This window comes from Onychostoma macrolepis, chromosome 15, assembly GCF_012432095.1.
Source record: "Onychostoma macrolepis isolate SWU-2019 chromosome 15, ASM1243209v1, whole genome shotgun sequence".
Classification (NCBI taxonomy): Eukaryota; Metazoa; Chordata; class Actinopteri; order Cypriniformes; family Cyprinidae; genus Onychostoma; species Onychostoma macrolepis.
The window spans coordinates 7,381,532-7,405,998 of NC_081169.1; the positions used below are offsets into that span (position 1 = coordinate 7,381,532).

General features: G+C 35.3%; 1 protein-coding gene across 1 annotated transcript in view; it reads left to right on the top strand.

The window, feature by feature from the left end:
* cog6 (component of oligomeric golgi complex 6) overlaps nucleotides 1-5,478 on the top strand; it is a 51,408-nt gene extending 45,930 nt beyond the window's left edge. The window contains exon 19 of the mRNA XM_058745206.1: nucleotides 4,781-5,478. Within this exon, the coding sequence (XP_058601189.1) occupies nucleotides 4,781-4,928 (148 nt within the window). The 3' untranslated portion in view covers nucleotides 4,929-5,478. The remainder of the gene's footprint in view (nucleotides 1-4,780) is intronic.
* Nucleotides 5,479-24,467: the final 18,989 nt, after the last annotated feature.

Here is a 24,467-nt window from a genome sequence, read left to right on the forward strand (position 1 = left end):
CCAAAAAAGCCCATATTACTGTAGATATCCATCATAACAGAGACAATTTATATACAGTATATAAGTACAATTTCAAAACAGCATGTTTAATTCTAAGTCTGAGAGGGAAGAAATCATTCACGAAAACCTCACTTTACAATAATATTTCTACATACACTACAGTTCAGAAGTTTGGAGTCAATAAGAAACTTTAAACTTTTTGTCTTTTCCCATCAGTGATGAATGTAAAATAAAATGTGAGTGCGGATCATAATCTCCTATAATAAGAAACTTTAAGAATTGCATTCTTTTATTTAGTATTAAATTGATCAAAAGTAACAGTAAAGACGTTAATAATGTTGTAAAAAGATTGGTCAGATAAATGATGTGCTTTTGAACATTCTATTCATCAAAGAATCTCGAAAGGTTTTTCTACCAAAAATATTAAGCAGCTGAACTGTTTTCAGCATATTATTTTCAGAATGTTTTTTGAGTTCCAAATCAGCATACTAGAATTATTTCTGAAGGATCACGTGACACCGAAGACTGAAGTAAGGGCTACTGAAAATTCTGCTTTGCCATTAACTGGAATAAATGAGATTTTAAAATCAATTAAAATAGGAGACAGTACAATTGTAATAATATTTCCCATTGTTACCGTTTAACTGAATTTGTGATCAAATAAATGCAGCCTTGGTAACTATAAGACACATATTTCAGAAACATTAAAAAATCTTTACCGACCCCAAATTTTTGAATGGTAGTGTAAATTAACAATGAAAATAGTATATTTATTGGTATTTTACACTTAAATTTTAAGTTCATCTTAAATGGAACTGGCAATTTCAGTCTATGGCTAACATTTTTTGTAAAAGTACACATTACATTTTTGACCCTCGTATACAATTTAACTGAACAACATTTCAGTTCTTGTCTCAATTTTTTTGCCACATGCATTTATTTACTAGCTACCATTTAGCTACACTATTTCTTACTACTCAGTCACATCCAACCTAAACAAATAATGTTTTGGTCTATAAAATCGATCTGGCAAGTCATTGCATTAACGAAGCGGTGATGAGCATGAGAGGTTTCTCGTGCATTTGTCATGGTTCTTGTTTCCTCCTCTTCCTTGTAGTTGGTGCTTTTAGCATCAGCACATCAGTGTGATGTTGCTATTTGAGTGGTAGAGAGGCGCACACACTGAGTCACATTGTTACTGGGAAATGTAACAGGCTTGAGGAGCACTCACTGTCCCTCAGGTTAATGTTCTCTATTAATGGAGATGGACTCGCGCACAGGCTTGGCACAACTAATTAGCTCCTGGTCCATTTCTCTCTCTCTCTTTCTAGCTATCTCTCCCACACATAAACACGCCACACGTGACTGAACTCTGCATGAGATACAAAGACAAACTAAATAGAGATGGATCCATTTGCACACATAATTTTGTTGAGTACATTTTACTCTTTGTACCAAATGAGCATCGTTTAAACAGCACAACCTGAACATTGTTTCTGACCATTTCCATCCCTCCATGATCAAATTCTGACTCTACCTCCTGAGTCCTGACCCATCTTGTGATGGCTACTTCCAGCAGGATAACACACCATGTCACAAAACTCAAATAATCGCAACTGGCTTCTTGATCATGGCATTGAGTTCACTATACTCAAATAGCTTCAGTCAGAGTCACCAGATCTCAATCCAGTAGAGCACCTTTGGTATGTGGTGGAACTGGGGATTTGCATTCTGGATGTGCAGCCGACAAATCTGCAGCAACTGTGTGATGCTATCATGTTAATATGGACTAAAATCTCTGAAAAATATTTCCAGCACCTTGCTTCATCTATGGCATGAAGAATTAAGGCAGTTCTAAAGGCAAAAAAGGCGATGTACCTTATAAAGTGGCAGTTGTGTAAAGTGAAGATGTATGAAATAGATTTATAATGTACTGTATTTCATGGTAATTTTATGGTGTTTTTACATCCTTTATGAATTTTGCAGTCCTTTTCATTGTAATCACATTAAAGAGAGCAGCATTTTGTTTCAATGGAACGTTTTGACATGTTTGGTACAACTTGAGAGTGAATAAATGACACATTTTATTTTTGCGTGAATTTAAAGCCAGGCCTTAATTTGATATGAGGCCTATTTATGCATGAGATAAACATTTACATGCATGTTAATTGCTTATTTACCATTAAGACTGCAGTATATACATACAGTGCCCTCCAAAAATATTGGAACAGTGAAGACAAAATTGTTCTGTTGGCTGTGGAGTCTAGACATTTGCAAATATGATGAAAAGATGAATATGAGACAAAACTACAGAATGTCACATTTTATTGTTAGCCGTTTCAACACATACATGTTTTACCAAATAAAAATTTTAGAGTTCATCCCACTCATCCAAGACCAGTGTGCAGCATCCACCTGGATGATGTGACAGCAGCCATAGTGCGCCAGAACGCCCCCACCACACACCCGCTTATTGGTGGAGAGGAGACAGAGTGATGAAGCCAATCAGCAGATATGGGGATTGTTAGGAGGCCATGATGGTCAGAGGCCAATGGGCGAATTTGGCCAGGATGCCGAGGTCATACCTCTACTCTTTTCGAAAGACATCCTGGGATTTTTAATGACCACAGAGAGTCAGGACCTCGGTTAACGTCTCATCCGAAGGATGGTGCTTTTTACAGTATAGTGTCCCCATCACTATACTGGGGCGCTAGGACCCACACAGACCACAGGGTGAGCACCCCCTGCCTGTCTCACTAGCACCTCTTCCAGCAGCAACCTAGTTTTCCCAGGAGGTCTCCCATCCAGGTACTGACCAGACTCAACCCTGCTTAGCTTCAGTGAGTAACCAGTCTTGGGCTACAGGGTGACATGGCTGCCTTGACTGAACTGGCAGGGTGTTTTGGGTCACTGTCCTGATGCAATATGAAGCACTTCCCAATGAATCTGGTGGCATTTTCTTGAATATTGATAGGCAAGATGGTTTTGTACCCTTCCAAATTCATTCTGCTACTGGCATCATACATTAAGTCACCAGTAAAGTTGAGAGGGCCTGTTCCAGAGGCAGCCATGCATGCCCATGCCATGACACCACCTCCACCATGCTTTACAGATGAGGCTGTATGCTTGGGATTATTGCAGTTCCCTTTTTTTCTCCACATTTTTGCTTTCCCATCACTTAGATAAAGGTTCATCTTTGTCTCATCGGTCCATAAAACACAGTTCCAAAACTCTTCTGGCTCACCTTTTTTGCAAACTTAAATCTTGCCTTTCTATTTTTGGAGCTGGTCAGAGGTTTGTATCTTGCTGTGTAGCATCTGTAATTCTGTGTCACCCCAGCCTTCTGGAAGTTCTTCTGGAAGTACAGACACGTCTTTTAGGGTTTATTTTCACAGCTTTTATGATTTGTCTGTCATCAACTACTGTTGTTTTCTCAGCCGATCAGGTCGTTGTTGGTTGCTGGTGTCGCTGGTGGTTTCCAAACCCTTGATTTCTCCATGCCCTTTGTTTTTGCTATAGCTCTAATTGACTTCCTCTTTTCTTTTAGCATCCAAATTGCTTGCTTTTCTCTCAAAGTCAGCGCCCTCGTCTTCATCCTGGTTTGTGTGTGTCATTATCGAATGCAAGATTCAGAATGCAGAAGTAATGGTTATGACTGATACATTCTCAGAAATAAAGGTACAAAAGGTGTCACTGGGGCGGTACCTTTTCAAAAGGTACATTTTTGTACATAAAGGGTCCATTTTGGTACCTTAAAGGTACATATTAGTACTTAAAGTGTACATATTTGAACCTAATAGGTACAAAAGTGTACCTTTTGAAAAGGTACCACCCCAGTGAGAGCTTTTGTACCTTTATTTCTGAGAGTGTACGACACTCTCCCTGCTTTTAATATCTGAAGAATTAATGCAACAGGACACAGCTGATCACTTAGAAAGACCTGTGAGGCAACTGTTCCAATACTTATGCTCATATCAGATAGGGGGATGAAACTCTAAAAGTGCTGAACTTCTTAGCTGGTAAAACATCTGTGTGTTGAATCACCCAATAATAAAATGTGACATTCTGTAGTTTTGTCTCATATTCATCTTTTCATCATATTTGCAAATGTCTTGACTCCACAGCCAACAGAACAATTTTGTCTTCACTGTTCCAATACTTTTGGAGGGCACTGTATGTGTAGCTGTACTAGCAGAAGTGCATCTGTAGAGGGCAGTGTTACAGTAGCACTAAACTGAATCCGGATCAGTGTTTTGTGTGGCTCTACTGTCTTTGCTCACTGATCCAGCAATATTCGGACCAGTTTATGTAGTTTTCACTTAGGCGATTCATGTGTGATGTGTTTCCAAGAACCCAGATCAACGGAAGTACCCTCAAGAACCAAAACAGCACCAAGTTATGGCTACCGAAATGTTCCTAGAGTCATTTATCTATGAAGTTGTTTTGATTCACCGAGTTTGCTCAGTCACAAAATATAAAATATAGTTGTCAAGTTAGCCTTGACCAGTTTATTTATTAATCATGTATGGTAAAAAGGTTTCAACGGCTACTCATTTTATTATTTGGGAAACTCTTGTGTCTGTCTAACATGATACATGAAAGTGTAGTCAGCTACAATAAATTCAGGGTGTTGTCCATTTTATTTAATTGCAATGATATCAACAGTGTGACATGAGTACTGTAATGTGATCTGTAACTAATATAAGTTAACTCAAACTGAATGTGTAAATTTAACAAAGTACTACTAATAATTCTCTCTTTCTCTTTCTCTCTCTTACAGGGAGCAGATCTTCAAACAGTCCACAGAGCTGGTGTGTCGTGCGTATGGAGAGGTGTACAAAGTTGTCACCAACCCTACAAATGCTTATAAAGATGCAGAGTCTGTCCTGCACAGAACCCCACAGCAGGTACAGACCCTGCTGTCCTGAAATGTGCTGCACACACCCTACAAACTGTGACAAGCAAGGATTTGACTTCCACAGTGTTCTGGGACTGACACTGAATTCTGGCCACAAGACCATATTCAAATACTCGTCTGGTGATGGGGAGGGGTTTATCATTGTTAATAGTTAATTATGTGAAACAAAGACACTCCAGTGATAATGAGTATATACAGAAAAATTATCTATCTTGATTTCTCGAATGTTGCTTTGCGGACGCTGCTGTTTGCCAGAAGAGAGGAGAGGACAGCTCACACTGAGAAAAAAATATTTATTTTTCCTTCCCATGTGAATGGAGATCTCCACTAGCAGGCCCAGGGAAGCAAACTATAGACCATTTCATTGCCACATACAGATTCACATGCACTGAAATATACATACAGTCATTACATTACATACACAGGGGCTTTTTCGTTCACTGCCACAGAGGCCTGATATGACTCGGTGTCAGTCAGTAATCAGAAACAGCTCTGTCTTTCTTCTCTTCAAATCTTTTTTTTTTTTTTCAACTGCATTAAAATACACACTTAAAAGTTCACAGACTTGTCTTTCTCACAGTTTTTTCCCTCTCAGCTTCTTTTGAAAGAGATAGTTAAATGAAATTTTGCGGCCACCCAGCGGAGAAGTTGACCAATGGGGAGAAAGTCGAAGGCATTCTCTCAGACAATGGTGCTTTCATGTCAGCGGCCCAATGGGCAGTCACGCCATCATTTAATTGCCGACAAAACGCCTGCCAGTGCTCGTTCGTCAACTAAATTTAGCAGAACACTGAAAAACAGTGGAGAAAAAAGCAGTATTACTCTCAGACTATTAATAGAAGTTTGCACCAGTTCTGAAATGGAAGCAGACAGAATAGTAAGGCCTAGCAGAAGTGCAGGGTGACAGAAAAAGACCATTAGGATGTGTGGAGACTACAGTGAACTCAGTGTGTGAGAGTCGCTGGGGGCCACATGGCCTCTCATCTGGTGGAATATTTTAAGCGTGTCACATGGCCGCATTAAAGGGACTCTCCCCGCGGTGCCCGTAGCCAAGACGCCCCTCACATGCCTCGCATTCAGCTCGAGGCTTTCAGCTAGCGAAAAGCAAAGTCAAGTGAAGTACAAGTGCGACACTGTGGTGTGGTGTACTGTGAAATGGGTTATGAATATATATGACTATTTTTAGCCCAGATCATATCTGTGGGAGGCACGGAAACCCATTTTGGTTATCGCACAGCATCTAAACCTGCAACACATCATCTCAACTGGAAACATTTTGTGTGCGGTGCAGGGTCAGTCTGAGTAGGTTTCAAAAGCCCTTGCGTTTTCTACATTCATTGGTTGCAAAAAGTTTTCAAGCACCAATGTGCAGTGGTGTAATACGTACATTTTACCCGGAAAAGCCTGAAAAAACCTTAACTGCTATGTACTCACATTATTTTTGTTACACTTTATTTTAAGGTTTCCTCATTATACATTTAAGTACTGAGTAATATTAATTAACTACATGTATTTACTGTGGTTAGGGTTAAGATTAGGGTTTGGATTAGGGTTACTTGCATGTAATTATGCAATAGTAAGTACATGTAACGTGTAACAAGGACACACTGTAAAAAATTTCAAGCGGTTTCAACTAATTATTATTTAGTAACTAGTTCCACAGAAATGTTTACGTTCAGTCAATTTCTGACCTCAAAGTGTTATCTGAATTGTTATTTTTAGTTGGCTCAACCTTTACTGAACTAGTTTTATAGTCCATTCAACTAAAATGTTTTAATTGGTCAAACATTTAGACTACAGCAAGTTATGTCAATTAAAATTTAACCATTTACTCCATGTGTTTTATATGTTACCTCAACTAAGATTTATTATTTGGCAATTATCGTAAGAAATAAATAAACATATTTTTATAGTTTAACAAAATTATTAAAAATGATTAACTGGTGTTTATCAATCACTAAAAACACACATTACAACAAATAATAGCCTTTATTTAATAACAATCTCCATTTATAGCATATTTCAAACAGACTAAACATACAGGAATGAAGAAAAAAAAGTCACTTACATCTTGGATGGCCTGACTGTCAGTAAATTAACAGCAAATTTTCATTTTTGGGTGCGCTATACCTTTAAAGCTCCAGTTGACAAACATTACATCTGTAATACAACTGCAAAATTCAGTTTAAACTTTGTTTAATGAACCAGTTCTCCTCTGACCAGACAAAACCAGCATGGTGTGGTTTAATTCTAGGCTGCAACACAGGTCAGATTGAGCAGAGGACTTGTCTGGTTCTCGTGGTCCTGTCCCGATGGCCAACAAGGTCTTCGGAGGGGATCTGTCTCTGGAGCTCATCTAGCTGACATGGTCTCCGCTGACATTCAGGGCTGTAGAGGTCATCTCTAGGTGCTGATCCACCATCTGATCTGGATACGGACTGGATCTGGGTGGCTATGGTGACCTTGGAATAAGAATGAAACAGACTAATATTAGCGTAGATGCCACTGAGAACAATAAAGCACATTATAAGTGTAGTAAAAACTCACATATTTACACAACCCTTTTTTATTTATTTATTTTTTTGGCACAAATCCATTCCAATCCATTGCACAACAGGAGGCATTGATTATAGGGCTAGGTTACCTCAAATAGCATAAAAATAATATCCAAATATAACGGTCCTGCCTGTTGTTGATAAATACCAATGGTGACATTTTACAAATTGATTGATCAGTTGTCCCAGTGTTTACTGATCACGGTCTTCCCCAGTGCAGGAACTCGTGTGCACGATCTAGTGATTCACTACCTAGGGAACTGACTGAGACGCTTTGAACGGCCTCGTGAAACGATTCAGTTGTTCATTTTCATTCGTAACGACGGACTTCTCTTCCGAAGTGCCATTCACAAGACCAGAAACGCACAAATAAACTCCATATGTAATCCGCACCATTTGATAACAGCAGTCACGCCATCTACGCTGAAAAATTTGTTGCGCGTGTACATGGCGTTGCGTGGTAGTGATAGCCATGAAGCTTCGAAATCTTTGTAAATCTTTTTTTTTTTTTTTTGAAGAGTGGGTCGGATCGCGTATCAAACTGAAGCCACAGTCAATTAATCAATAATAATAGACTAATTAAAAAAAAAAACACACATTATACAGGCACTTCTTATTTAATGGTATTTTATTGTTTAATTGTATTTAATGTATTAAACTGTATTTAATGTACAAATAAAACATTAAACAAATAAAACATTTGCAATGGGTTTGTAAAATGTTTTATGCATGTTTTGGCCTGAGACACTTGCTGCTGGTATAGCCTATATAAAAATTCATAAAGAAAAAATAAAATAAAATTGTTTTCTGCAAATTCTTGTTACATCCCCCTAAGTACCACTCTGGTGATTTTCATGTTGCTTTACTGTATCATCTTTTAATAATTGCATACCAAAGTCATGACCAATGCTATTTACTACCTCACTATAAAGACACATTTAAAAATTTCATAAAAAGATTGAATCAAATTGTTTTCTGCAAACTCCATCAGATTCTTGGTCTACATCTCCCTAAGTACCATCGTGGTGATTTTCGTGTTGCTTTACAGTATCATTCTTTAATAATTGCATACCAAAGTCATGGCCAATACTATTTACGTTGCTATACAGACATATTTTAAAATTTATTAAAAATCAAATCAAATTGTTTTCTTTAAACTCCACCAGATTCTTGGTCTACATCTCCCCAAGTAACACTGTGGTGATTTTCATGTTGCTTTACTGTATCATTTTTTAATAATTGCATACCAAAATCATGACCAATGCTATTTACCGGTACTACCTCACTGTATCACATACACAAAGCAAAATGAAGATCACCACAGTGGTACTTGGGGAGATGCAGAAGAATCTGGTGGAGTTTGCAGAAAACAATTTGATTTTATCTTTTTATGAATTTTTAAAAATGTCTGTATAGCAACGTAAATAGCATTTGTCATGATTTTGGTATGCAATTATTAAAAAATTATACAGTAAAGTAACATGAAAATCACCACAGTGGTACTTGGGATGAAGAACAAGAATCTGGTGGAGTTTGCAGAAAACAATTAGATTTTTTTTCTCTCTCTATTTATACATTTTTAAATATGTACACCAACAAGTGTCTCAGGCCAAAACATGTATAGAACATTTTACAAACCCATTGCAAATGTTTTATTGAAAGTTTAATACATTAAATACAATTAAACAATAAAATACCTTTAAATAAGAAGTGCCTGTATAATGTGTTTTTTAATTAGCCTATTATTATCATTAATTGACTGTGGCTTCTAATCAAACTGTGGCTTCAGTTTGATACGCGATCTGACCCACCTATACCGATTTACAAAGGTTTCGAAGCTTCTTGGCTATCACTACCACGCAACGCCATGTACACGCGCAACGAATTTTTCAGCGTAGATGGCGTGACTGCTGTGTTTGACAAGAGCAACATTTCACCGTTGCTTGTTGTTAGTCACGTTTAATGTCGTCTTTTTTACCTCACGGGACAATTTCAAAAGTTTACACACGCAAAAATCCATTCAACACGCCCATGTTATCTTCAAATGAGCACATTACTGTGGTTAACCTTAGCACAATGGCTTATAAAAGAGAGAAAGACCGCGCGATCTCTTCATATCTTTTCACATCACGGAAACACAAAAATATCATTACAAAACGCAAAAATTAGCTAAAATTTATTGTAGTAACACCGCTTTTGACATTGTGTTTTATGGTTTTATGGATTATGGACCACATTCCCTACACTTTTCCAAATTTTCCTCATCATACAACCAGGGGCGTAAATTTCATCTGACAGTAGGGGGGGACAATAAACGTAAAATTTCTCAAGAGCAATTTTTGAAGGGGACACAAATAATAAGGCCAAAATTGTACTTGTAAGGATAGATATGTGTACATAGCATGGAGACCGTGTTTAAATATGAGTTCATGGTTCACCACGCGGTCATATTATAATTATTATTTTGCGTCATCCATAGTATTTTAGGTTTCGTCTGAAACCTAGAATGTCTCTTTCGCATTAATTCAACCGCATTAAACCCACTGATCTGCCACTTAACCTCATATTGAATGAAACCCAACATGTAGGTCTACAATATTAGCCTAATATCAGTTCACACACAGCTTATCGCCATGTTAGTTGTACTGGGTGACAAGCTATGTATTAAGCTTGTTAACCTTATAATCGCTCATAGAAAATACATAGGATATCATAATTTTTTTTTGTCATGACTAATTTATTAATGATCCAGCATCATCTGTGTTAAAGAGAAATAATCATTTCACCCGATGTTTAAAGAGAATAAAACAGCCTTGACAGCCTACTTACACATAAATAACTTGCTCTCTCTCACCGGACTCGTGTGTGCATCGGTAAAGAAGGAAAGCAGGCAGTGGACCAAACCACTGTGAGGAAAGGGAGGGGGGAATCAAAACATTTCTGAACTTAAAACGTTTTTTTGCATTTATTTTGTTTTACTAATCACACAGTTATTTTAAGTATATGTCCATTATATAATTTTCAATACACAGAGTCGCTTGTAATGATATTTTTAGGGGGGACAAGCCCCCGGGATTTACGCCTATGCATACAACGCGTATTCGATGTTTTTATATATGTTGTACGTTTGTGTATAAATATATACGTTTTAAATAAAACATTTAGGCCTACACCTTTTTAATATACATTTTGATAAATTCAGTCTAACATTAAGTAGGCTACAAATATTTATTCAGTGCCACTTACCTGAAGCCTGAACTTGACATGCACTTAAATATGCGCTTTTCTTCGGATATACAACTCATAAAACACTTTCTAAATGTCCACTCAAAAAAATTCAAATATGTTACATGATTTTCTCGTTAAATTAGTCTAAAAAATAACATTTATTTAGTGCAACTTGACAAGATGGCGGCGCTGTTTCTCCTGCGAAGTCACTCAGGCGAGTGCATGTGCAGAATGATCTCAGTGTTGGCTGATGTTTAGTCAACATTTAGCATTCTGGATGTTGACTGGATTTGAAAATAACCACTCATTTAATGTTTTTAAAATATATTTGAGCAGACTTAATATAATATGTCTTCTCAACTAAGCCCAAGTGGATTTTTTACAGTGCACCTTAAAATAAAGTGTTACCTTTTTTAATTTGTATAGCGCTTTTTACAATACAGATTGTGTCATTACAGTATTAAGGCCACTTAATATAAAGTGGGAGTAAAAATTCTATAGTATGATAGAGTGAGAATATGGAGTTCATAGTTATGGAGGACGAGGAAACACCTTATTATTACACCGTATTACTCAGAGGCCCAAACTAACCAAAAATGTGCAAGTTGGTGCAGTTGATGATATTTATATGGGCAAAAATTACAATTAAAATTCTGATAGCTTGTAATGCAAATCAACAGATCTTTATAATAGCATGTAATAGCATAGCAGACTACTTAAATGAAATGTAAGATAGTAAGATAAATTTAAATGCTTAGTTTAATGATCAAAGTCTCTGTAGTTTTTATTCTGTGGGGCAAAGCATATAATGCAATGCAATACAATAATGATTCGGAGTCGTACAAATAAGCATTCCTCAAAAGTAAGGTGTATCATACTCACATTGACACTCAATTTTAACATGATTAACATAAAAAATGATACCAGGTCAGTTGTACCACCAATATACTTTTGACTTTATAGCCCCCAAAAATATCAAAATTACATGCTCAACATTGATTATTTATTTAAGTTATTGTATGTATGATAAAACACACACACTGTCATAATAAAAAAATATATCCAACATCCCTTCTCTAAAAACCTTTAACTCAAATATTTCAACAAAATGAAACATGAATTTTGAACATGGTTTTATCCAATGTTCAGATTCTCTTCTGAAAATGTATGCAAATTCATGCATATTCAATTAGATAATACCTCATTTGCATATATAAACATTATATTTCATAACACTAATACAAAACAACTGTCCTAATGTACTGTGACTAATCAGCTTGGGAAGTATGGTAATATCTATGACATTTTTTTTTTTTTTTCTATTCACCTGTGGTGTCTTAGAATTCTTTTTTTAAATCCCCCTTGAATGAATGTGGCTTAAGTGTCCAAATACTTTTTTGGGCCACTGCACAACACTACTTTGGGCTTTAAGAGACTATAAGTTTATTTTAAGTTTCTCCCTGCAGGCCACACTGTACCACCACAACTCTTAACCTTACATGCTTTTAAATGTTACGCTATGAGACGTTATCTAAGCGGGGTCAATACTGAGGTAATGTGATGACATCATGGCTGTGGATAGACCGCTAGATTCAGATCTAGACTAACCCCACCCTGACCCGTCCAAACCCACAATCAACACAGACTAACATAGTCCAGCAAACGAAAGTTGATGAGGTCCTTATATTATAAGCAGACAAGTTTTGTTGCTCAAATTAAGTTATAATTTAAAGGGTATTATCTAAGGGCCTTCTTAATGTTAGTGGTTTGTTGCAACAGGTTGTGAGTCCCTATAGAGTTTATTGTTGTTGGATATAGAGCAGTGTAATTTTAGTAGCATTGATATGCTATTATATATATATATATATTTTTTTTTTTTCACATTTAAATTAGATCATTTTTATTTATTTTTTTTAGATATATTATATCTAATAATATATTATTATATAATATATTTTCTATCCATTTTTGGAAAAGAGACATTCACATTGACATTAAAAAAATTAAGAAAACTATAATAGTATACCAGTGACACTAAAATAATGCTGCTGTATATCCAACAAAAATTAACAGTATAGGGACTCGTAGCCTGTTGCAACTAAAATAATTTGTGTCAAACTTTAAAAACGTAAAAGTTCTTCAAACATGAAACCTTAAAACATTGTTGTTGTTTTTTTAATTCTCACAGAATTAAAATGACTGTTAATACTGTATAGTTACAGTTATCATTAAAGTTATTGTCCTTGTTGAGACCGAGCCTTTAGACTGGTTTAGGATGGTCTAGTCTTGGTCTAGGTCTTGGGTTACACTTTATTTTAAGGTGTCCTAATTATACATTTAAGTACTGAGTAATATTAATTAACTACATGTACTTACTATATGGTTAGGATTAGAGTTTGGCTTAGGGTTACTTGCATGTAATTTATTGTTATTATAATGGTAAGTACATGTAGCGTGTAACAAAGACACCTTAAAATAAAGTGTTACCAGGTCTTGTATTGTCTGCTCTTGACTCAAACTCAGGTTGTTACCACAACAAGTACACAAATACCACCTACGAACATGACTCTTTTGATTGGTCACCTGTTATCAGTTGTTTTTTACACCTTCGCTTCCCACTAAAAGGTTCGTAAAAAGTGCCTAACTGTGTTATAAACATTTATACCTGCTCATGTCGGTGAAAGTGTTCTGTGTTAATGAGTATTACACCAGCTGGTGGTTTGGGTTTGCGCATGTATCAGTGTGCAATGAAGCACACGGCCGTGTTTAACTAGACGCACTCATGCTCATTCCTTCCCATTAGCACGTGTTATATGGCGGCCGCACCAGTGTGCAACAGGTGTTGTGTTCCATTGACAGGTGTAAGAGAAACCATTAGGGTTAACACTTCAGCGCACACAGCTGATATATCCATCCATCCGTCCATCCATCCATTTCTCTGTCTGTTCTATCTTAATTAACCAGAAATGCCCTGTATTTGCCCTTTTGACCTACTTTGCAGTCAAACTGGTTTCAGTATACATTAAACTGGCTGTTACAGTTGGCAGGAGATCAGTTTTGCTTAGAACACTTTGCCCCATGCTGTGTCCCAATTCACTGTAATATGTACTAGGTACATTCTTTTGAGTGTGTTCTTAGACAATATGTGATGCAATCATTTTGAATTGGAAGTCACAATGAGTCGTTTGTGGGGTTGTTGTTGTTAACTAAAAGTAAAACTATTAACATTTATTTATTTATTTTGTTAGTTGAAATAAAGTTGAAATAAAATATAACTGAATGAAAAAGGCAACTAAAGTACATTGATTAAAACTAAAATGGAAATAAAAAAAATAAAGCTAAATAGAAATATTTTAAACAAACATAAAAATCATAAAAGCTCTTAACAAAATTACCAAAAGTATAATTATAAAAATAAAAACTAATCCAAAATAGTAATAAATATTATAATAGTGTATTTAAAAAATAATGCAAAAATAACACTGGTTAATTGTGGAGAAATGCAATTATAAACAAATAAAAAACATATTTGTGTGTAAATTATGTCATTCTTATTACAAAATTCCATTAATAAACATCATTTCTTCTCTTTTATTTGTGTGACAGATTGCTGTAGCCTCCACTGGCAGCACTTAGCCAATAATCTCTTTCATCTTACTATACAAAGACAATATGAATGCATACGCAAACCAATGATCTCTTTTTTTTTAAATATACAAAAACCATAAGAATGAATATCAGAGGGTATTTTGAAAGATACTGTACAATTCATATCTCTCATGCATATTTATTTGCTTTTATTTAATTTTGAATTTCATTTATTTTAATTAAGTATGTTTGAATAAATCTCCTAATTCTGTCATTACAGTGCCTGAAAATTGTTTTATAACATCCACTGTATTCAATGATTATATATTGATAAATATTTAGAGCAGAAACATAGTAATTATGTCATTAGAAAGCAGAAATTGAAAAAAAGACACTTTATTTAGTGCAAGTAATTAAAAATGTGTTTCTGGGTCAAAATGATACTGGGCCAGGCTAAAATATCATAAATCTGTGTCTTTAGCCACACAGCCTCTTATTCTTTACACACATGAATAGTATGCAAATAAGGAATGGTGCGTGAGAGTCAAGATTTGGGTCAAACTGATTTCGGAAGTGCACATAAAGGCCAGCTCAATTCGATGTGATAAAGCTGTTCGATAGGAAGCAGTGGTTAAATCACTGAGTGGTGTTGGACTTTGTCCAGGGCTGCCACGAGCTCTGGATGATGTCAGACATTCTTCAGACTGAATCCAATTGATATCTTGATCTGTTGCATATCTAATTCATTATAGTGAAAGGCATCCAGTCTATCAGTGTCAATAATACTGATCTGTTTTCAAGGCAATGTCTGAGGTTAGTTTAATCTCCTTCAATAGATTTGTGCATTCCTCCTTGTTCTCCCCTGTTCTTCATGCTTCTTCAAAAGTGCCCAAGTCCTTTTTCTGCAGGAATTCACCATTGCAGCCAAATTCTTAGACTGCTATTCTGTGGCTAATCTTGGCACCTGTCTCCTCCCTTTTGCATTAATCAAATCAGAATGAATGCTTCAGTTACGCAATATACATTATTACCCCTTGTTGCAGCTAATGAGGTAAATTAGGATTATTTGTGAAATGCTCTGTGATGGCACCAACATGCAATGACATGTTGGTAGTGATGGGTTTAATCGTAGGTCTGCTTTTGAGAAAAGCAACTGGTAAAATATCAGTTAATCCATGGTCAAGTCACCTGTAATTATATAGGGCTTTGCACAATACAGATTGTTTTAAAGCAGCCTTTCAGTGATAAACAAGAAAATAGTGATTCAATGATGCAAACAAAATTCAATTATGCTGTAAAGTAGATCTGAAATGACAATATAAACAGTCCCTCTTCAGATGAAATCAATTGATTCAGTTCAGTTTAATAATAAAAAACTGACATAATAAAAATGTTTTGCCTACACATAAATTATACATTATACATTAAATCACGTTCAAGTGAAACATGGTCACAATTCTACCTTTTTAATGAGTATATAATCTATCTAAAGTATGATGTCCACTATAGCAAATTCAGCAGTTTTACTAAAATATGTTAATGTTATTGTTTTGTTTTGGGTTGGGTTTTGTTTTTTTGAATAATGGTTTTGTTCTGGTTTGTTTAAGGTTTTTTGTTTGTTTGTTTGTTTTTTAGATAGGAGGTCCACTATAGCAAATTATACACGCTCTGGGCGTCCCGAGTTCGAGTCCCAGTGTTGTGCCCATTTTCGACCCCTGCCAAATTATTACCCCCTCTCGTTGAAATCGCTACCTGATTGCCTAATCCTAACCCCACCCCTAATCCTAACCCCTCCCCCACACCTAACCCTAAACCTACCAATACTAGGGGGGTAGTAATCTGGCGGGGGTCAGAATTGGGCACAACACCGGCTTTTGGACCTGTCCTGATCATGTCTCCCTCTCTCTCCAACTTCGCTTCCTGTCAACTAACTGTCCTATGATAATAAAGGTAAAAAAACACCAAAAATATATCTTAAAACAAACAATAAAGTTTTTTTGGTTTGTTTGTTTTGGGTTTTTGATGTGGATTTTTGTTGTATTTTAAGTTTTGTTTGGAGTTTTTCTTTGGTTTTAGATTTATTTTGATTTTAGGGTTTTGTTTTTTGTCTTAATTCTTCCTAAGTTTGTTATGGACCCCTAGTTAAACACTCATTGAAAGGGCTAAGCAACATAAGAAGGACATGTGGAGTGAGGTGCAATTTCACCAAAAATATTCATGATGAACCCAGAAAAGTAACGAACATACACAAACTCACATATCATATTAAAAATAAAGATAAAAGAACATACAAATGGAATAATACTCGAAATGAAAACCAAAACCAAGACAGTTTCACAATAATCTTCACGTTTAAAAAAGGGAAGTTGGCAAAACGATGACCGACAACACGGTAAAAGACGGCTGACGGGGCATATGTAGATGCAGTACTTATGCCCTTTATTATCATAATGAATGACATCTGAGTGAAAGAGAGTGAGAAAATAAGCTTATCTAATGTAACATGAAACAGAGACATGGTGTCCCAGAGATTGCAGCCGGAAGCTCAGTGGAGCGCTCGGGTCTCTTCTTCATGTGGTTATTCATTGCTCTGTCAGAGAGCCAGACGCTTATGGTTGGACTAACTCTAAAGAGCTGTAAAAAACATTGCCTGCATTTCTGACACTCTAAATGGGAGTGGAACTTTTTATAACACTCTCCAACTAATTTGGACCGCTCAGTGCCACGTCAGTATTATACTAGAGTTTTCTATCTCCCTTTAATTTGAGGACAAAAATAGATGCTCTACTTTTGCATAGGAGAAAAATACTTTTGTTTTTGCACAGTTATAAAGTGATAAACACATTAGAGATAAGAATCACAAATGACATCTCATTAATATCTCACTTGCTTCTCCTATACGCAGTGAGATTATATGAAAAGCAAATGGAGATTCATTTCCTAGCTCTACTCTTATGGTGTATGTCAGCAAATGTCACATTTGTCCTAAAGGTTTTTAGGAGAAACATCTGAGACAAAGATGATACTTAAACTTGATCTCAACAATTGCTTAGCCTGCTAATCATAAATTTCAATATGAACTGAAACCTCTCATAAAAGTATTATAGGAGAAACGTTTGAGAGAAACATGATCTTTATTACATTTACCATGACCTTTATTTATATACCAAAGCAGCTCTACAGTGTCAAACAGGAAAATAGTTTGTCAATAATGCAAAAAAAAAAAAAAAGTCATTTTTTCCAGTTAAAGTCAGTTCATTGATGATTCATTGATGTCATCATCCAGTTCAGCTCTCTTCCAATAATGTCTGTGCAATCGGTGACAGAAATGGAGAAAAAAAAACACCCTTTTTTTGTGTGTGTTTTTTTTTAAACCATTAAGTCTGAGATTAAACAAATAGAGAGAAAGTTTAAATGGAGACTTCAAGTTCGGAGCTCTATACTCTCACTGTATGACAAAAATGTCTTTATTTTGTCTCTACTATTTTTATTTTATTTTATTCATTAGTATTTTAGGAGTCACAGTTGAGACAAAGATGATACTTATGAACAAAAATAATCTCATCTGACATCTAAGATATGAAAGAGATACCTTTGAGCAATATAATGTTTATATATAGTATGATACAATACAATATAATGCAAATTCTAAATAGTTTATAATAGATACAAGTTCATATAATACAAATTCTAAATTAGTCTCAATTGTTTCTCTTAGACAGCTATTGAACTGAGAATAAATTGCATAAGTGTTCTGCTTCTTCTGAGAAAAAGACCCTCACATGTGTTCTCTAGAGTTTCAAAAGGGATCTCAAATGTCTCAAAACTGTTTCCAGGTATTGATACATCTCGATACGAACTCAACATTTCTCATCAAATTATCCAAGCTTCCATACAATTTAATAGCGCTATATTTGTACTGTATCTAATCAATTTGTCTTTCTTTTGTCTCAGTACGTCTTTTTATTTCTCCTAAGGAATTTTTAGGAGAAACATCTGAGACAGTATGCACACTACAGCCGGACGCCCCTCACAGTGCCCCAGAATGCTTTTACTGTACTGAACATGCCAACGATGCTCTATTGTGCAAATATTGTCCTTTCGACGCCAAAGAAATGTGTTTGCTTTGCTAATGTGAACACTTTGTCCGGATTCCTGGAACCTTTACAAAACCGCTTACATAATTTCCAAATAGTGCCACTTCAGACCCTGTTTTTGGCTCTGTCGTGGATCATTGTTATGCTTTTTTTCTCTCTCTCTGTGATGCTGTTATTGTTTTTGTTGTTGTTGAGTGGCAAGAAGGTGGTGACGCAGTTGTAAATATTCAGCTCTGAGAGCTCCGGCGTAATCTCTCTTGGCCGGAGTCATGATTACATGTTGTACTACATCAGAGGGCTGATAGTAGAGTCAGGTGGAGTCGGGTTACTCATTCATGACTTTATGTCTGGCAGTGTGAAACCATGATGTTGACAGTTACTTTCCCCATAACAGTGACTAATTGGTTTATAATTATTAATATTGTGGTGTTATTAGGACTGTCTATATATATTTTATTCAATAAATATATATAAATATAATATATTACTATATCAACCATGACCTTGAGCACATTTTTAACTAATATAATAAAATAGTATATTAAAGATTTAGTATTAAAAATAAGGAATTAGGTGACTGCTATTGTTTATAATTTAGCTTTTAAACCTTGACTTGTTATTTTTAATCAAATAAAAGGGATTTAAATGAGTGTTCTTTTTAAAAAAAAAATACATTTTAAATATGAAAATGTTGCTTTTATTTTTAAGGAAATTTAAATAAGAATTTTGGGTAACACTTCATAATAACTGCACGCTATGAATCATTAGGTAAGCATTAGTAAATAGTCAGTTCATCCTTTATAAAGCATTGTTCCAACATTAATAGTCATTAGTAAGCAGTTTATAAATACAGCTATAAATGCCTTGTTCTTGATTTATAAGCATATCTATTACAAAGGAGATTTAAAGGCTCAGTTATCTTCCTAACAGAAAAAAAAATAAACAAACACAACACAGAGGGATACAGAACTCAGAAATATTTATTTCAAGATGAAAAAAAAAAATGAAACTGTCCAACTGTACACTTTAATTTTTCTTTTAGTTGTACAGTTGTACAGTTTCCTTTTGCATCATGAAAAATATTTCTGTGTTCTGTATCCCTCTGTGTTGTGTTTGTTTAACTTGTCTGTTTGGAAGATAAATGAGCCTTTGTAAATGCTTTACGAGGTATGAATAGTCCTCACTTTAGATGAGCTCACAAAAATAGATGGCTGGCAACTACTAAATGTTTTATAACTACCTGACTTAATCATGAATTACAGCAGGAATATGTGTTAATAAAGCATTTATTAACACATTGAGCAACTATTATCATGTGTCTAAATTATAAGATTCATAAATGTACATTTAAATAGTTTATTAATCATTTACTTACACTTTCTAAATGATATTATGAACCACTGACAACTCCTAAATAACTGGTTTGTAAATAACGTAATAATTTAGAAATTATAAACTGATCATTAATAAAGTATGAAAATACAGTTATTAAACATTATAGATATGCTCAAGAACAAAACATTTATAGCTGTATATATAAACTGCTTACTAATGCTTTAGTATTTGCAAGTATATGTCAACTTATTATTCTAACTCTAAACCTACCCTAACAGTCTACTCTGAGAGTTAGCATACATGTAGCTGCAAATTAATGAGAATTAGTTGACATGTAGTTGCAAAGTTATTTATAGTTATAGAATGTCTAAAGTGGACTATCAAAATAAAGTGTAACCATTTTTTAAAAATAAATATTAAATCAGTATTTGGTATAGAAATGAAATCAATATAAAATCTGTGCCTGTCATTACAACAATAACTACAAGTACAAAAACTGTAAACAGCTTCATCCTTTCCACACTGTTTTCTGCTTTGTCACGCAGAAGTCAGTTCTCCTTGTCAACAGCTCGCTAGTGTAGATCTATATCTCAGGGTCATGGCAGGTGAGGTAAACTGTAGTGCTGCGTCTTGTGGGTGTCAAGGTCGGTAAATAAACAGAGCAGAGATGACAAAACAGAAGGAAAGGGAACATAGAACCATTTCCCATTGTGATATACTCGATCATTTATCATGCAACCTCTTTCTTTGGTCATTATAGGGTTAGAATAGCTTAGAAGAACACTCGGTGGGGTGCTGCCCAACTAAATTAAGGAAAGACAGAAAGGCTGAGGTTAGAAGAGGAGGATGGGTAAATGCAGAAGCGCTGCCTGAGAGGCCTTTAAGAGGGAGGCAATCGCCCTGGTTACTCAGTAACCCGGAGCAACAGTTGTCACTCACCTCTCCCCTAATACCCTTCACCCTCAGGCCCACGTGAAGAGGGACTGCTCCGAACCAGCCAGCTCTCTTTCTCTCTTGAAAGCTGGTTACCCTTCAGGGAGAGACTTATAGAGCCTTCATGAAATGCCTAAAACACTTTGATCATAAATAGACTTCCTCCTTGTGATCTTTGCAATTGTTTTCAGGGCTGGGTGTGGCGGATCAGAGCGTTTATTTAAATGACAGCTTGTCAAATCAGCCAATTCTTCTTATGATTGTGTTGACGTTCTGCATTTCAATACCAAAGCCATAATACAGCGAAATATGCACGGATAGCTTCACCGCATGCACCATAATCCAGAGGCCCAAGAGGTTTGTGTGACTCACTGGAGGAGTGGCGTGGCTTTTGTGCACTAGATGCATGTTGGGATGTTGTCACACACACACACACACACACACATACACATACATACACACGTCCAGACTAGCACAGGGAGGTGCTGAACGGTTGGTGGCAAGAGGAACCAGACTGAACCAGTCAAAGTTCTGAGACTACTTTCCACAGCCAGGGAGGGTGTGACTGAAGGCTGTTTGCAGGCCAGGATTTTGATTAACCCACGGAATGGTACAAACACAAAGACTCTGGTGAGGGTAATTCCATTAAAATTGACTCAAGAATAAAAGAGCTGCTTATGATGGATGCCCCAATGTTTGCTGTTTACTTTTCTATGAAGACAATGTAACTGTACTGTCCCTTTGATCCTCAGGTTGAGAAACACTGTGATGATCATAATAATAATAATAATGTTGCTGGACTATTTGGGTACACCATATTTGGAATAGTGATTTTAAAATGTATTTGATGCCATAGAATATTTAAAAAAATTAATATATAAATAAGAATAAATACATTGCTTTTTATAGTTTCTGTAGCTCAATTTCATCCAGGTCATGACTGCACATTGCTGGAAGTTCTTGGGATAATAAAATGTAAAGTCATAAAAAAAGGATAATATATATTGTATTAAAAATACAGCGAATATATTTACAATATATTTACAAATGTGTAATAATGTTCATTTAGAATTTTTTGATCATTTAAACAAAGTTAAAAATGATAATAATAAAATATATAAAATTGTTTATTTGTTACTTTATTTACAAATGATATTTTACATTGAAAATATAAAATTGTAATAATTATAATACGTACAATAAAAAATAATTTTATACAAAACATTTGATAAGAATTACATAAAACCTATAAACCTTTTCTGAAATTATAAATAATAATTATTGTATTTTATATACTTTTAAAACGTCCTCATTTTCTAAATGAATATACAAATAATCAAATATATACTAATTACTATACTTATTATACTTTTATATATAATAGATCATATTTTTACTTGGAGATTTAACTGAACTTTGAACTTTTTGTTTACAGAAAAGTGTCTGTTGAGATTCCTGGGTGGTTGAATGTGCTGTTTACCATTACTCTTATTTAACCTTTTGAATTTTATAAACTTTGGAAACCATCCGAAAACAACCAGAGACAGAATATGTAATTCAAGAACAGTATTTATACAATTTAAAAACTAAAGATAAAGATGTTGTGGTTAGCTGCTTTAAGTTATGTAACATAAGCAGACTAGAAATGATTCAACAAATTTCAAGTTAGGCAAGTCATGGCTGGAAAACACTGAAAATTTGCCCCACACAGTATGTAATGGGGAGGGGGACTTAACTGAAACAAACTGAACTTCAGTACTGTCACCGAGGGGAAGAGCAAAGCGCTCATTACTTGTAATTGTAAAAGTAAAACATGAACTCTCTCGCTCTGGCCTTTCTCCTGCCGTTGCCAGGCCTAGCAGCACTAATTGAATATTTTTTTCTCTTTCCCCCCTTTTCTCTTACATCAAAGAAAGAAAAATTTAGATTCGACAGTTTAGATTCAAAGTTGAAAAAAATAAACTTCAATCAGTTTTTTTTTTTTTTTCTCTCTCAGGGAAAATGAACCAAATAGGGTGTATACAAAGTGTTTACAAAGTTTGGCCCAATCAAAAGCTCTCTAAAATGACCACATAAACACATACACTGATGCTATGGAAATCCCACATTTCTTCCCTGGCGTTGCATCAATAATGGTCTATTGAACAAAAGCTTCATTCACAGACTTCCCTACAAAGAGCAGAGTAAAGACAATAAGCAAAGCCATTACAGCAGGTTACTGTCCACCGCTGCTGTGAAAAGACTATCTCACGCTCTACATGACTCCTCGTTTTGTTCCTTTGGCTGCTCCGCTTTGGACAGCCATGTAAATGAATGGCCGTGGGTGAATCACACACGGATGGAGATTAAGTCTCGAGTCCTGACTCACAAGATGAATCATGCAACCTGTTGAGAGCCCAAGTCATCAGAGCAGCTGTCTCAACACACCGAGGTTACGAGCCTCCATCGGTACTCGCGGTGGGGTGTGTTTTTATGGCTATCAATCTGTAGGCGTATTTTGGATTCCTTTTTCGATTTTTGGCCTGAGAGAGTTCAGCTGGTCTTCTTCACAATAACAAATGAACTCGGTGGCCACTTCGAAACAGGTTGAAAAATAAACAGTTTTAAGTGTCTGCTCGGAAAAACATGGCCATTTACTGGCTAAGAAATGCTTCATATTGTTTTAAGTTACTGTTACTCAGGAAAAGCTCTCTTAAGGTCATTTCCTGCCATTCAGCGGCGACAGATCTCCACTCACTTTTGGCCGCGAGTCCTTTGCTGGCAAACACGCTCCAAGCTAGTTTTGAAAATAAGCTTGGTAAGCAAATAATAATTGTTCCACCGTGGTACACTGGTAAAAAATTATATTTGTTCGCAGTACAAAAACTATTTAGTTCAGAGTTTGTAATTCATAAGAAAGATTTTACTGTATTTGTGTATAATTATAATAAAAATTTATATTTCTAAAAGTAAATTTCTAAAAGCCTATTTCATCTTTAAAAAAAATCATACAAATAATTTGTATATTTTATATGATGTATTTTTAAAAGAAATTCTATTTTGTATAATATTAGAATTAAAATTTTAAGATATCAAGTCAAGTCAAGTCACCTTTATTTATATAGTGCTTTTAACAATACAGTTTGTGTCAAAGCACTTAACAGTATCAAATTGGAGGATAGAGTGTCAGTAATGTACAAGATTAAACACTCAATTTTCAGTCTTTTTCTATTATTTATATATCTGTCTAAAATTAAATTTTGATTTGATAGTTTTTTTTTTTTAGATTATTAATCAGATTCAGACAATTTTCCATAGCAGCAGCACTTTTAGAGCTTTGTTGTGGTCATGTACTGTGGCTATGAATCATATCAAGAGAAACCAATAGAAATTGGTCCAGATTCATATTTAGTCCTGCTTGCTGGTCGTTATAGAAACCGTTGATCAGATGGTCCACCGAGCATGTGAGTCAGTGATGTGACTGCTCAGATCTCATCTGCTGTCACGATATGAGAAGAGAACGCTGCTGATTGCATAATTGCCATCACGACTCATATAATTACTTGCCATTTTAACAGATGCTTTTTTTGTCCAAATCAAATTACAGTACACCAACTGCAGCCATCAGGAGCAACTAGGGTCTCGAAACCAAGAACAATTACTGAGAATGTAAAACCAAAGGTAGCTCTATAGAAAGACAAGTACTGACTTTGTGGGATGACTGATTTTGTGTCTGCATAATGGATTGAAATATGATAAAATGATTTTAACAGTGCTGAGAATATTGTAATTTTATTAGTAAATCACCTGCAAATATAATTTTAAAAATGTATT